This window comes from Microcebus murinus, chromosome 6 (genome assembly GCF_040939455.1).
Source record: "Microcebus murinus isolate Inina chromosome 6, M.murinus_Inina_mat1.0, whole genome shotgun sequence".
In the NCBI taxonomy this organism is placed as follows: Eukaryota; Metazoa; Chordata; class Mammalia; order Primates; family Cheirogaleidae; genus Microcebus; species Microcebus murinus.
In genome coordinates, this window is record NC_134109.1 from 22,770,091 (window position 1) to 22,785,759 (window position 15,669).

General features: G+C 38.2%; 1 protein-coding gene across 23 annotated transcripts in view; it reads right to left on the minus strand.

Moving 5' to 3' along the window:
• Nucleotides 1-15,669, minus strand: part of NRXN3 (neurexin 3) — a 1,566,790-nt gene that overhangs the window by 64,514 nt on the left and 1,486,607 nt on the right. For 12 of the 23 annotated variants that reach the window (XR_012919693.1, XM_076003830.1, XM_012756836.3 and 9 more), the window contains one exon: nucleotides 2,699-2,777. Coding sequence is in view for 22 of the 23 variants with exons in the window: in XM_076003830.1 (XP_075859945.1) it covers nucleotides 2,699-2,777 (79 nt within the window). In the remaining variant the exon portion in view is untranslated. Of the gene's footprint in view, nucleotides 1-2,689; nucleotides 2,778-15,669 lie in introns of all 23 variants that reach the window. The other 11 variants (XM_012756837.3, XM_020286125.2, XM_076003824.1 and 8 more) reach the window with 1 other exon arrangement.

The window sequence follows — 15,669 nt, forward strand, 5'->3', positions numbered from 1 at the left end:
TTTATAACAAAGTTATATAAATGTCACTCTTATCAATCTCTGCATGGGCATTAGAAGCCTTGTCTTTAGGCAGTGCAAACCTAGTCCCAGAAACTGGTTTCTAATTTAGAGCTGTATTGTTTTTGGAAAATGTGAAGGCTACAGAGATATTTCCAAATTGATGCACAAGAGGGCTTGATAGCTCTAAGTAGGTAATTCTCATCAGTGTTAATCAGGTCCCTGGGGCAACCCTCTTCTCTCTGCATCAGTAGGAATATCTATCTACTTCTTGCATTAAATATGCCTCTAACATATTTCCCTGTGTATCCAAGTCATTCACCAGGAATACTGTATGGAGTAAATAAATTTGGAAAAGAAGAAGTGCTCATTCTTCAAATGATGAGTTGCATTGCCCCAGGCAGAGAGGATCAATGTCAGTTTGCTAGAGCTACATGTTAGCTCCTTCAGGGTGGGGGCTCTTCTACCCACTTTATTTATTTATTCTCTCCCATCTTCCCTTTCAGAACACAACATATTGTTTTAAAAAACGTATCTCCCCACCCACCTCATGTTATTCAAGAACTGTTGGTGTTAAATTTCTGTCCTCTGCTTTTGAATCAGATGATATATCTGTATAGCCACTGAAAAGCAAATAGACTTTGTCTGGGGCCATTGAAGTTTGGGCCTGTTAAACTCCAACATGAAATAGCAACATGGGGAGCTATAGAACTTGTGAAACTGAATCTGAGATCTGGAAAAGTCTTCTGCCTTATTCTGAAGGTTGCTCTGGAGATGACTTTCTGAGAGCAGGGATAGTTGGGGGATGACCGTGGTAAGTATTTCAGAATGGCCAAGCCAAGATTTTTATAAGACTTGAATCTAAAGATTTGATAATAATTGCTGCATATATAGAATCACTGCTAAGACAAGAAGGAAACCAGACGAAGGATAAATAGAGAACCCTAATTAAAGACTAGGTATCTTAAAATATTGGGCACAAAATCAGTTAATTTAACATCTTGGGGATCATGTCATATTCATATCTGAATTCTTAATATCTATCATATGCCTAATGTACACAGTTGGCCCTCAAAAATATTTGTTGGACTGAATTATGTTAGAGAGTTAATTTAGACAGCAAAGCTCTTTATTCTATTTTCCAACAGCTGATTTATGAATTATTAGAGTAAGGACTGAAATCTAGAGATATATTGTATTCTGCTTATGTGCTCAGAAATATTTATTGAATGAATGAGTAGATGAATTCATTAATTAATGAAAAATTGGTGCCCAAGTTCTGGTATAGATTGGATATATCTGCCCTTTAGAGTTACAATTTCACTTAGTGCACGGAGATTATTATCCGATAACCTGAAAATATCTGACTGACCAGGTCACATTTACTTTTCTTCTACATAGCTGAGCTTCTAATGGAACAGATGACACTCCAGAATGGAAAGACCCAACATGTCATTAGTATGTCTCTGTGTAATACTAAGGACAGGAACCCACAGAACTTCCTGGATCCAAAGCCACTCACAAGGAAAAGCAAGCAGTCAGGCTTCGACAAGATTTGAAATCTTGTAAATCATTTTGGGGTAAGAAATGGAAGGTTTTAGTTTTTGTTATACTATTTTTCATGAAGCTTAAATTTTTTTCTAGAATTAGCAAGAGAAAATGTTTAATGGTTTGCCTTTTCTTAAAGAAAAGGAAGAAAATTAAAACAACCCAAAGAATCAACTAGAAAATTCTATTTATATCTTTTAGCCTTTTAAGAAATAAGATCCTGACCCAACTCCAGCTTTTAATTCTATTAAACATACACAGAAATTCCATGATATCTGTTCTCTATTATATACATATAAATGTTTAACTTAGAGTAAGTCTCAAAACAGACAACTTGGGAAGGTTGATAGGAAATCATCAGGGACTGCAGTTGCCTACTGGACATTATCTAATATATAGCTCACTATAAAGAAATACCATAAAACATCAAAATGTATCTGGGTACAAATGGGGAACACATTAAAGCTTCTGATTGCCAAAGTCCTCTCAACTTCAGCACAGTAGATACATTTTGAAGCATCACAGCTGTTGACATGGCATAGTACAGTACTAATTTTGTGTTTACTATACTGTATCATTGCACAAGTTCTCTAGACACACAATGAACAAAATTAGTATAAATATAATACCATGTTAACTTCTGTTGAAATCCCATGGAACTTTTTTATTTTTATTTATTTTTATTTATTTTTGGGGCCACTTAGGCTGAGAACAATTCATGAATTTTAAGTGATATTTACTAATCTTTATGTCTCCATACTTTGGGTTCATGCTTTTTTTGATGTCATTCTAATATAGATCTCTTCATGTCTCCACCCCCTGTCAATGTCAGCCACTGGCTGCTGTACATTTTCTGTTCCAGTGGTGAATCTGAACATCTGATTGCCCAAAGTTAGTTAGAATTTTTTTGTTAGCTATTAAGGAACTGACTTTAAATTTTCTTGTGGTCTTATTACTCCTTCCATGGGATTTGATGCTTTCATTTATAAATCGATATTTATATATGTATGCTTGTACATATATAGATACAGAAAATATACACACATTAACATACTATAATATATATAAAACACATGTATAATCACATATATGTATGTATTGTTTTTTGCAAAAGAAAAAAGAAAGCAAGCAAAACAAGACTGACCTGACCTACCTGTACTGGGCTCACATTCAACGAAGTCTTCATCATCACTTGAACATTCAGCAGATGAGACAAGGTCATCTGATGTTGGCTGTTCATGTCAAAGAAAACAATAACAGGGTGGGGGGAAGAAAGGGAAAAGAGAAAGAGAGAGATAAGGAAACTCATGAACAAAGGCATCAAAGACTCATCATTGTGCCCCGTCTCCCATCACTATTATTATTTCTTTTCTCTAGAGAGGGCATGCCGTAGAATAGAGAATTTTTAACCCTTAAGTAGCTGTGAATGGCTATGGGTCCAGACAATCTATGGGGGCCTTCTGTAAAGCTGAGTAACCCAAGGTGGTTCCACGAGGCTCAAGTCTAACTCATCCCTACAAATGACATTGTGCAGCCTGACTCTATTCTGACTTTAATTTCAGTTGTGAGAATCAGAAGCACAGGAGAAGGGCTGTTGTAAAGGGTGGGCAATGCAAGAGGACAGGCCAAAACAGAAATGCACTGTGGCTTTGAGAGAGTTCCAATGCATATGGCGTATGGTCTCAAGAGTATGACTTGGTGGTTGTGACTCTATAGGCTGGCATAATTAATGAATGCTATTGAATGCATTCTGTTCAGGGACAGCATAATGGCTTTTATCACTGGCAGCAATTCCTTCATGTAATTGCTACAATAGCTGAATTAGTAATGTGGACCAGCAGAGCGACACCACACAGCAGCCCTGAACACAGGTAAGGCTGTTTCTGAAGACAGCAGAAAAGAAATTTGATTGCAACAATAGTAATTCAACCTGGTACACTTTCTAAATTCTGAGTCCTGTAGGAATTCCCCAATGCCAGGGAATCCATTGCAAGAAATAAAGAGGGCTGTGAGTATTAACAGTGAGAAGGGCCCTTGCCACACAGTAGGTGAGAAGATGACTTTCTGTACCTGGTACATACTGCATGTACAGTAAATACTGCAGAATGAATAAATGAATCTACAGGCCTTATGCAAAAAACAAACATTGGCCTACTATGTGTTTAAGAGTACAATACATTATAGTTGCTCAATAATGCCCATTTATTTCCCTTTATGCTAATAACATTAACTGACTTGCTGATCCTATTCCTGATGCACTGAAGTCCAGATCCATGTTCAAGAAGAAAAGGTAATAAGGAAACTGCCTCCCTTCTATTGAGCAATTACTATAAGCCAGATGTTGTGCTCGGCATGTATCTATACCTATTCATTGTAGTAATTATTAATTAATTAGACACAATTCTCACAACCACCTTTTGGGACAGGGATGACTATTCTATGTTTAATTAGAATTGAAGTTAGGTTAAGTGAGTTGCTAAAGGACATGCAGCTAGTAAAACACATAGTGGGAGTTTGAACAGATACATCTCAGTTAAAGTCTGCATTTGTGGCTCACAATAGGCGTCTTTTGCCTGGTCTTACATTATATTATGGGCTGAGTTATGCCCACCCCCCGACATTCCTATGTTGAAGTCCTAACCCCCATCACCTCAAACAAGACTATATTTGGAGATAGGGCCTTAAAGAGGTAATTAAGTTAAAAGGAAGTCCTTAGGGTGAGCCCTAATCCAACATGACTGGTGTCCCTATAAAAAGAGGAGATTAGGACACAAACAAAACACAGTGGGAAGACGACCCTGTGAAGACACAGGGGAGCAGACAGCCATCTACAAGCCACGGAGGGAGGCCTCAGAGGAAACCAAGCCTGCCAACCCCTTGATTACAGACTTATGGTCACCAGAACTGTGAGGAAATACATTTCTGTTGTTTAAGCCACCTAGTCTGTGGCACTTTGTTATGGCATCCCTAGTAAACAAATACATATGACAACCCATATGCTCAGTATTTCCAGAAAATATCCCTTTTAAAATAGATGCAGTAGGTATAGAATTACTGGACACAGCAAAGACCAGTAGAAAGACCACATTAGATTATTCATTCAATTGACAGTGGCAGAGAGGTGCCTTAAAAAACATTATTGATCTTTATTCTACATCTGATAGGGCGACAGTTCAAATCCTGCTTCTACTGAAGGTTAGCAGAAAAAAGAATTTTCAAACATACTTTTTTGTTTTTTATCAATTAGATGCTGCTGAATTGTATGTTTCAGTTCCAGCAGGTGACACTCATAGTTGTATACTGGGATACCATTATTTGTGTTAGAGAAATGGTGGGCATATTCCCTTGGTGTTTCCTGCTAGTACAGGGACCCACACAGGTCCACTTCCAGTTACTTAGGGAAGGGAGAAGGTAAGGGAATAAGTGTTAACCGTACAAACGAAAAAGGTAATTATATGAATCATATAATTATATGATTCAAACGCCATTTTGGAAGAGCCGCAATCATTGTCTGATACTTCTTCAGCATATATTCTCTGTAGGGCAATACCTCCCCCAAGGTAGCAAAAATTGATTTGGACTGGGGAAAAATTCTTAAATATTTACAATGGTTTGTGACCCTCCAAAAGCCCACAGTTACATACATGAATATATAATATATTATTGCTATTAAAAATTTGCAGGAGAAGGGCACTTGGGGAAAAAAAGTCTGGAAAGCTCCTTAGGGAGGCAGTAATGAAAAAGAGGGTGAGAACACACTTCTGAAGGGTATTCAATGGGAAACTGTCAGTGTCTTGACTGTAAGGACCTTGCAGAATTGCCATGTGGCGCTTTGGTTCCTAATATTGAGTGAAAACTGGTGAGTTAATGAAAATCTAGTGAGCTCCTTTCAAGAACAGAAGGTCAAGACAATGCAATTTATAAAGGCCATTGAGCAAACGTGTAAAAACAAGACATAACTCTGATAGAAATCAAAACATGAATTAACAAAAACATTAGTGAAATCTTTAACTTGACGGAGATATCTTCATGAGTATGGGCCAAAATCAATGATTCTGGAAAGGGAAGAGGGAGGGGTGGGATAGGGAGAGATTTGTTAAAGGATACAAACTCACAGCTAGATAGGAGGGATAAATTCTAATGTTCCTAAGTATTGGATGACTACACTTAACAATACTATACAATTGTAAATAGCTAGAAGTATATTGAATGTTACTAACACAAAGAAATGATAAATGTATGAGATGTTGGATATGCTAATTACCCTGATCTGATCACTATGCATTACATATACTGAAACATCACTATGTACCCCATGAATATGTACAATTATTATTTGTCAATTTAAAAAAAGTTTAGGAAAAGAAATTATGGAAATTTGTTTTTTTCAGAAAAGCAATATAGATTGAGGTTACTATTTTCCTTTCAGCTTCCTCCAGCCTCCCCTAATACTACTAAGTTTCTCTCCCCTGTGGTTTGAGTGACACTGTCCCCAGCCCCACCGGCCTCGCCCATCCAACCTATTATTCCATGCCAAGAATGGGCCCCTAATAGCCACTAAAAACCCCACACTTGTGTTCTTCCATGTTCCGACTCCCTTTCTCCACTTGGAACCCTTCCTGTGCCCCACTTGCCAGAGATTTGTTTTCTGTTATCTTCTATACAAACATGTATGAATATAATGGTCCTCCCAGACCACAGAACCATATTTTTCTAGTAGCTCCTATAAATGGTACCTAGACTCAGAGAAAGTTAAAAGGGAGGCAGTCTAGCAGAGTGTAGTAAGAACGAGCCTAACTCTAGACATAACACAACTGTGAATCCCAACTTCTCCAGAGTCAGAAAGTGACCTGAGTGTGTGTGTGTGTGTGTGTGTATTACTTCACTAAGTAACTAAATAAATTAACCAACAAATTATACACAATAATTATAAGCCCAGTAGCCACTCCTAAATTAAATAAATTTGGTATATGCCCGTGCAATCTATTTTATATGATTCATACCCTATTAGAACTGCTCTATGTTGCTGATAATTCATTACCTCTATTTTATGATACACACACCCTTTCTGGTTACACCTGTCATGAGGAGTAATAAAGAAAAATATACTCATAAAGAGTTTAAAATGTCATTGAAAGATAATCTGTTTCCAATGGCTCTGGGTGCAGATAATCAGCATGGGTCTTCTATGAATTCAGTTTCTTCCTTTTTGTCCCTCAAACCTCATCATCACCATTTAGAGCCACAGCCAACTGAAATTCCCAAAGCAACTGTGAACATCTCAATCCCTCCTTACCCAACGTGGTAGCCAATATTTTTCCTAGAGAACTTGGCACCCAACCCTGGCCATGCCTACCACAGCACACAGTGTAGTTTAAGAAGGACTTACTGTGCCAGGCGCATCAAGTCTTGATTTGCAAAAGGATACAGGATTACTAATTCTACATTAAAAAAAAAAAATTTTTTTTTTTTTACTACTTCTGTCCCTGACATCCAGGAAACCAAAATTACAAACCAAGGCTTTTGGATAATATGAGCAGCTTAGGATCATAATCTAAAGTAATGGCAACTTGATTCAAAGTTACTCTAAGAAAACCCAGGGCTCTCTTTCAGTAGGTTTTGTTTTTTCTCTCTGGTTTCTTCCTCAGGTATAAGCAAGTGCAGCAGGGTCTGATGCTGAACTTGAAAGGAAAAGCATACTTCTTTGATGATCACTTCCCATGGCTGGTGGAGCACATTTCACTGTTGCAGATATACACAGACTCAACATAGAATTGCTATGAGTAGAACAGACCTATGGCCTTTTGTCTTTAAACAAAATGCAGTAGCTTTAGGCTGTGTGTGTATTTTCCCATAACCACAGCCATTTTACATAATTACTTCTAATCTCTTAAAAAGTAGTTAGTAGCACTGCGAAGAAATGGATATCTGAGCTCTCCAGAATCATCTCTACTAATAACATTTGTCGCTTATTAAAAACTTGCCATATTTAGGTTTTGTGCTGAGCAGTTAATGCATGTTAACTCTTCTAGGACTCACAGCAACCAAGGTTATAGACATTGGTAATGACTTCTGCTATTTTAAACTACCCACCATTGATATCTCTTCAGCTAATAGTATTGCTTTAGGAAACTCCTCTATTCGTATAGTTATGTTGGAAATGTTCATCAAGGCGCTTTCGATGTCATCTTCTCCACATTTCCCCCCTCACAATTATTGTCTAAAGCTCTCGTAATTCCCAATGACTAAGCTTAAAGTGTTTACATATTATGATTCCCCTATGTCAAATACCAATATTATCTATAAGTTATTCAAAGAAGAATAAAAAGAATCTATGATCATCCACAAACCAAATAGCTTTGATAGTGGCTAGGCTACTAGATACCCTAACACTGGTATATGAATATATCATCAAGGTGCTTTTTGTCATTCATTCATTCATGCATTCATTCATTCTTTTATTGATCACTTTAACAAATGTTAATTGGACACCTACGTGTCAAGCACTGTAAGAGTTATGAGACAAAAAGTGATAGACGAGACACATTTCCTCTGCTCTGGGAATTCACAGTCTCTGATGAGACAGCCAAGTAAACAGGCAAACTTGACACGGTAAACTGAATGCTGTGACAACAGTAGCGTAAGGTGCTGAGGGAGCAACTAGCAGGAGAGCAGAGATATCGTCCAGGCAGAGGACAAGTGGAAAACGAGCCATCAGGGACAGGCGGCAGTGAGGCAGGGGAGAAGAAAGCAAGGGTTGTGGGCTGGAGAAGAAGGGCTTTTCATGTGAAATAAACTGCATTTGCAAAGGCTCAGAGGCATGAAAATAAATGCACAGTGCATTTGTACCCCCACAAACAGCACAGGATGACGGGAGCCAAAGGATGAACTAAAATGACAGTATGACAGCTACTCGAGTTATCATGTTGTTCTCGAAAACTTAGATCATAAGCAAGAATTTAATGTCCTGCCCTGTCAGACTTCTGTCCTCCTTCCCCTCCCCACCTCTCATCAGTGTCACCTGTCACATTCCTGTGGACACTAGTACACATGGTTTGAGAATGCAATGCATGGATATGACTGCAGTGTTTCTCCATAGTGCGGATTAAATATTTTACCTTGCTTTCTCAAGAGGAGGAAAATCTCCTTCTGCCCCTACATATTAGCCAAGTTTTATATTAAAAATAATAATTCATACTACTCTATTTTAAAATATGTATTTCATATTTTTAATCCACATGTTGAAATTACTTGGTTCTGTATTAGGACTCATAAAACTAAAGATAGGTATTATAATAACTTTCAATAAAATATCCCTCTGGCAGGAGCCCTCTATATTCCTTTCCTGAAAGATTTTTTATTGCATTTATGTTCTTCTTTTTTCCTACCAATGTTTATTGAAATTACTTTAGAATAAAACTGAGACAGAAGAAAGCTCCAAACTCTGCCCACTCAGGGAAATTTATGAGTATATTTACCTTCCAATTCCCTCAGTTTCACAAATCTGACTTCTCATTTTCCTCCAATGAGTTATTGATTCTATAATCACCTGCTCCTAATTATTTACTCTGAAGGGCTCTACCCTTGCTCAGCCCAGGAATGGTTCCTCACTGTTCCTCATTATTATCCATTATTTGGTGTTGAGAGAAGTGTCTACTGCCATGATCAGAAATGCTCAAGACAGTTTCACTATGTCCCCTCCTTACTGACAAATTGCCTTTTCTAACTTCAAATTCCACCCTTCAGCCCTTTATCTTATACGGGTAATAGGCTAATCATTTTGGGGGATAATCATTTTTCTCCACCCAGCTCCTTGGAAGCACAGTTATTTGACTGAGATTAAGCTTGATAAAATAAGTCCTGCCACAGAACAGCTTTATGAAATTATAAATAACACACTCAAGAATGATCTCCTTTCTTCCAGTGAAAAAGGGAAAGAGAAAGGCCCATAAATATTCTGAAGTCCCACAGAAAACAGCCATATATCTCTGTAGCTGCTCCATGCTAAAAAGAATTAAATTCCTTCAAATGCTTGGGGTTTTAGTGCTTTCCCCTCTACACTTCCATTCTGAGATGGAGTTGAATCTTGGAGTATCTCATATGGGGCGAGGAGGGGGCCTCTAATTCAGCTTCATTATGAGCATTCACCCTCTATTTAAATAAAAGATGCCTGAGATAATTTTCAATTGCCTAGCACTCACTGACTCTGGGTAAACCTATAACTTTTAATGAGATTTGAAAAGTTTGACCACCTCATTTTAAATTTATCTATTAAGACTTTCTTTACTGAACTGTTGCCATTGCATAGTCTCATCTTTGATCAGTGCTAATACAGAGACACGTGTGTGCACATCCACCCACTCCTGGATGAGTTTTATATTAAACCAAAGATAGAAAAACCCTGGAGCTCAGGCAAGCTTGTTAGAAGCCATTATCTACCCCCCCCATTCCCCCATCCCCACCATTCACTCAACTCAAGCCCAAAAGACAGATAATCTTAGAACGTGGTGAGACTGTATGAATGTGAGACCTATACAATCATTTTATTCTGATTAAACACCCCGTTTAGAGTCATCTTCAAAAGCAGCAACTGACATTGTTATGACAAAATGGAGCATAAGTGACTTTAACTTGTCACACTCAAGTGTGAAAGATAGGGGCATGCCATCAGATGGGTCCCGGGTCCCAAATGATGGAGACAAATTCTAGTCTTGTTAAGACGCTGTCTAAGGTGACCCTCGAATCCTACATCTATGTGCATAAGACACCTGCACTCGAATGTTTGTAGCAGCACAGTTCACAATTGCAAAGTTGTGGAAATAACCCAAGTGCCCGTCAATACATGAGTGGATTAATAAAGTGTGGTATATGTGTACCATGGAGTACTATTCAGCTTTAAGAAACAGTGGTGATATAGCACCTCTTGTATTTTCCTGGATAGAGCTGGAACCCATTCTACTAAGTGAAGTATCTCAAGAATGGAAAAACAAGCACCACATGTACTCACCAGGAAACTGGTATTAACGATCAACACCTCAGTAAACATATAGGAATAACATTTATCGAGTGTCGGGCAGGTGGGAAGAGGGAGGAGGGGATGGACGTGCAACATTTGGGGGATGGTCATGCTTGGGGCTCTGACTCGAGGGGGCAGGGGGAGCATGGGCAATATATGTAACCTTAACACTTGTACCCCCATAGTACGCTAAGAAAAAGTATCTTGACTGGAACAACACCCTGTGAGTTATAAAACTGTCCTTCAGGGTTTACGTCATGGGTTTTTCAAGATACTACTTTCCTTTCTTCTGTCTACATACTCGTGGAGATAATCACTTGCCAAGTGAGATATAACTACCTGCATGTCTTACTTGCTCATATTTCAATGGAATAACAAGGCTTTAAAGAGAATTGTCCTGGGATCAATGTGCATTTAGCCTGATCAAAATTAGGTAATTGTAACAGTGCTAAGTAATCAGAGTTTCTTAAAAAACATACATTATTCTGGACACATGATTTTATTTATTCTTGCATTTATTTATTCATTCATTCATTTACTTATTCAATCATTCATTTCTACAACAATTGTTTACTAATTGCCTATGATGTGCCAATCACTGTGCTGGGGCTGGACAGACCTAGTCCCTGTCCCCATGGAGTTTACAGACTATTGAGATTTAAACCTGGTCAAATCAGAAAACACTGATTAGTTGCTAAAGCATTAGCTACAAAAGCTTACACTTAATATTGGGTTCATAAGTGGTTCGTATGGCAACAAAACATTGATTATTTATACATTGTCACTAAAGACAGCAGATTACATAGGAATCCAAGCAAGCAGTGTCACCTACTTCCCTAAAAACTCTACCCATCTGTAATAGCCTGCTCATTCTTCTTCTTTTCCACAATGCATATACTGGAGCAGAAAAAAGAATGACATGATTTATAATGACTTTTGCTAATGAATTAGCCTTTAAGGAAATCCCTTTGTGAACTCAAGATTTAATTAACAGTAGAAAAACCAAGCTAAGCTTAGCCAAATTTTGTGCCGAGGACTGGGGTCCTTCATTTCTATCCTTGATGTCTTCTGGGATTATATAAATAAATGTGGTGAGGCAGTTTTTTTTCTTTTTTCCCCCACTTTTAAGATTTTTTCTTCCATTTACTCAAAAAGGGAAGGGTGGATCAAGGGGCGGGGGGAGGAAGGGGAAGAGAGTGGGTGGAAAAGGGATTAATCTGTTGTTCAAGGCAGCCTGGCAGAGGGAAGAGGAGTATTGAACCACAGAAGATTAACCAAACTTCAATGTACCTTCCCAAAAGCAGAAGGAATGTAATGCTACGTGGTGTTCTACTGATAAGCAAATCCCTCTAAATCCTTTCAATTTATTTCTTGGCCTGGAGAAATTACATATTATTTAGGAGACTGAAAAAAAAAAAAAAAGTAAAATCACTCACCAACCCACACCATCTTTAGGAATCTAGATGGGGGGTGGGGGTTATTGATTATGTACACATAAAAATCTGGCTTTGATAGCTGTTTTTCTCATTGTTGCTGTCCTCTCTGGTATTCCTAATCAGAAAGGCTTGGCTGTGTTTCCACTGTGAACTCTTATTTTCACCACGAAACTTGTTTTGAGTATTTAGGGTCTAACCATTGTAAGGGAATGCCAGACATTTAGCTGAAGCTCCAAAGACCTAATCTACTCCCTTCCCCTTTTCCTCCCTCTGGCTCTCTATGAAAGAGATGAAGGCTCAAGAAGACATCAAGTAAGCACAAGAAGAAAGTGAATGTTAGTACATCCCAGAACTTAGTATGTGGCACAGAAAACTTAACCAGAACAATCACATGCAATTAATTGAATGTAACATACAACTGATAGAAACACAAGATTATCTTTTCATTATCACACTGAAAAAAATCTCCCATTCAGCTAGATAATGTAATGTTAGAGAAGCCAGCTATAGGTGTTACAGCAATAGCAGAAGCTAAAGCAAGGTCTGGGCATTTGAAAGGGCACTTAATAAAATACAGGCGATCTGCTGCCAGCAGGTTTGAGTTAGAACTATGAGGGAAAAAGGAGGATCAATTAGAGAACATGAATATGAACCCCCAATAGAGAAAAAATGCAAAGGAGGTCAGCTTTATATCGAGAATTTAGCCCTAGTTACTCACATTGAGAAGATAATACCAACCTCCCACAGAGAAAGATTGGAGGATGGATTCAAAGAAAGATATATGATTTATGTAATAAATCCCAAGTTAAGGAACATCTTCAGGTGCTGTTGAATGAGAAATTCAGAAATCTAGATGGGCCTACTTACCCTCCAGAAGTTACTAGTTACTTCCCAGGCTGCAACTAGTATTAGATGGAAAACTCCATCCTAGATGTTGATTCAAAACAATTTATGAAAGCAAACACAACAGAACTTCCATGTATGGAGAATCAAGACTATTCGTTTATCATTTCTGTTGTACAGCAAGGCTAATATTTTTTTCTTGTTCTAGTTCATAAACAGGACCCATTCACTGCCAAAGTGGGTGTTGGAAATATACTAGGTGTAATCCCAGGTGTGAGACCCATAAGGTCACACAGGGCTTTGTGCTCATATGGACCCTATGCTGAGTTTAATGCTTTGCTCTTACTATTTTGAAATTCTTAATCATTTATCTTTGAACTTGTGTTTTGTAAGAGAAGTTCAATGGGACGATGGAGCATGTGTATAAGCCAAGGAGACATATGCGATGTATGTGTCCACCCCTGCTCCTGGCCACCCCACCCATATATAGTGTTCCTGACGCTCTGTTGGTATAGGATTCTGTTGACTTACCAAGTGTTGAAGTAATATGAGTCAAACAGCACTTTTTTTTTTAGACAGAGTCTCACTTTGTTGCCCAGGCTAGAGTGAGTGCCGTGGTGTCAGCCTAGCTCACAGCAACCTCAAACTCCTGGGTTCAAGCAATCCTACTGCCTCAGCCTCCCGAGTAGCTGGGACTATAGGCATGTGCCACCATGCCCGATGAATTTTTTCTATATATATTAGTTGGCCAATTAATTTTTATTTATAGTAGAGATGGGGTCTCCCTCTTGTTCAGGCTGGTTTTGAACTCCTGACCTTGAGCAATCTGCCTGCCTCAGCCTCCCAGAGTGCTAGGATTACAGGCGTGAGCCACCATGCCCGGCCAAATCTAACAGCTTTATCTGAATCCATCCATCAATATTTCTTCTTGGGAGATTGGTACTGTATCTTAGACAATAGTGTCTAGGAATAAGTTCTCAATGTAAACCCGACCTCCTTTGTCTTTCTCCCTCTTGGGATTTCATACCATGCCTTCTGTGTAGCAGGTAAGTGTGTTAATAATAGTAAGAAGAAGCACTGGCAACACTGATAGGGCATGCTTTCCCTTCGAACCAGAGTTGCTTAGAAAGCAGAGAAAAGGCAACCATGTTCTAAGAAACACAACAAAGAAAACCTATCACATCCTTTTTTACTTCTTTGTATTAGCCAACCACTTATATTAAAAATAATGACACGAAGTTTGAGGGAAAGATAGGGCAACACAGACCTCTTTTCCTTTCAGTCTGCCTTATTCACTATTTGGCTGAAGTTGGAGAGTGCTGATAGAATATGCATGTATCAAGAAGCAAAACAGAAACCAGTAAGTTAGTTTTGGGCAGTGTTTCAACTGTTCTGGTAAGAACAAAATACACATGCATAGATGAGCTATGAAATACAAATTGTGTTATTTTGGTGAGTCTGCATTTGAGCTGAATGCTCTTACATTTGCATTTAAAACTGGTATTGCACAATATAAAGATGAATGGTAATATTCATGCTAATAATTTAAATTTGAACTATTTCTTTACTTAAATGGCATTAAGTAGCAAATAAAAACACCATAACAACTTGAGAGACGTTAGAAGAAAAGGGGGGGGGGAAGCTTTATATTTTAGTACTTCTAGTAACACTTTTTCCTGCCTTTTGAATAAGGAGACCCTTGGTTTTATTTTGCACTGGCTTCCACAAATTATATAGCCACCCTCTGAGAACAGTTCTGCAAAATGATTTTGAGCAGGCCAAAGGAGTGTGACATAGTTTTCAGAAACTCAAATTATGACAAATCGTTTATGTTTCTGAAACCAGGTCCTTTGTGCTTCACTCCAAGCCTCCTGACTGTGGGTTTTAACTAGCTTTATTCTCTCAAAGGTACCTAGGTAGAAGGGAAAGAGCACAGGCATTCCTATACTGGTTTTGCTTTTTAAATGCCCAGGTCTTCACCCTCAGCCCCCTTTGTATCTGCCTAGACCACTGCTTAATAGCATCTTAGAGAACATTCCATAACAGGACCACAGCCCTTGCTTCTTCCTACTTTTTTACAATTCTTAGAATTCTGGGTTTAGTGCAACTACTTTAACAAAGAATGATGATCACATCAGTTTCTGAAAAACAAAACAAAACAAACCTGCAATATCCTCATACAGAGAGGTAATGTGATAGGTGACAAAACCAGAGTTGAGAACTGATCTTACAGAGTCAAGGAGCTTTGCTAGTGTTGGCTGTAAGGCAAACTTACTCTGAGAACTTTGAGACCAGTTGATCTTGGGAAAAGTGGGCTGCCTTTCCACCTTGGCCCTCCAGGAAGAGAAAGTCAATAAAGACCGACTCTGCTGAATCAGTGGCATCTTTAAAAATTGTGTCAGAAAATTTGTTTTTTTTTAAATTTATACTCTGCCTCTTTGAAAGAAATCAATATGTCATTTACTGGGACTTTTTTTTTTTTTTATCTGAGCATCTTTATTTAGCTTTTCTGTATTTTTTTTTTCCCTCTCTAGTCTTCCAGGGAGCAAAAGAAAAAGTGTTTTGTTTATATATGTATTGATTCAATCACTTTGAGCAAAAAATAAACAACTAAATACAGCAGAGTAGAGTAGCTTTAATGACAAACTTTTAAGGGATCAAGATCTCTAGGCATCATAGTCTCTCATTCGAGGTGATTGGAAGTAAACAGAAATCAATAAAACAGGATTATTGGGCAATAAACAAGAGAAGCCACATTCATAATTTAAGAAGCTTCTTTTCATGCATTTATTACTGAAGAATGCACTCGGGCCCTATTCTATTTTTAAG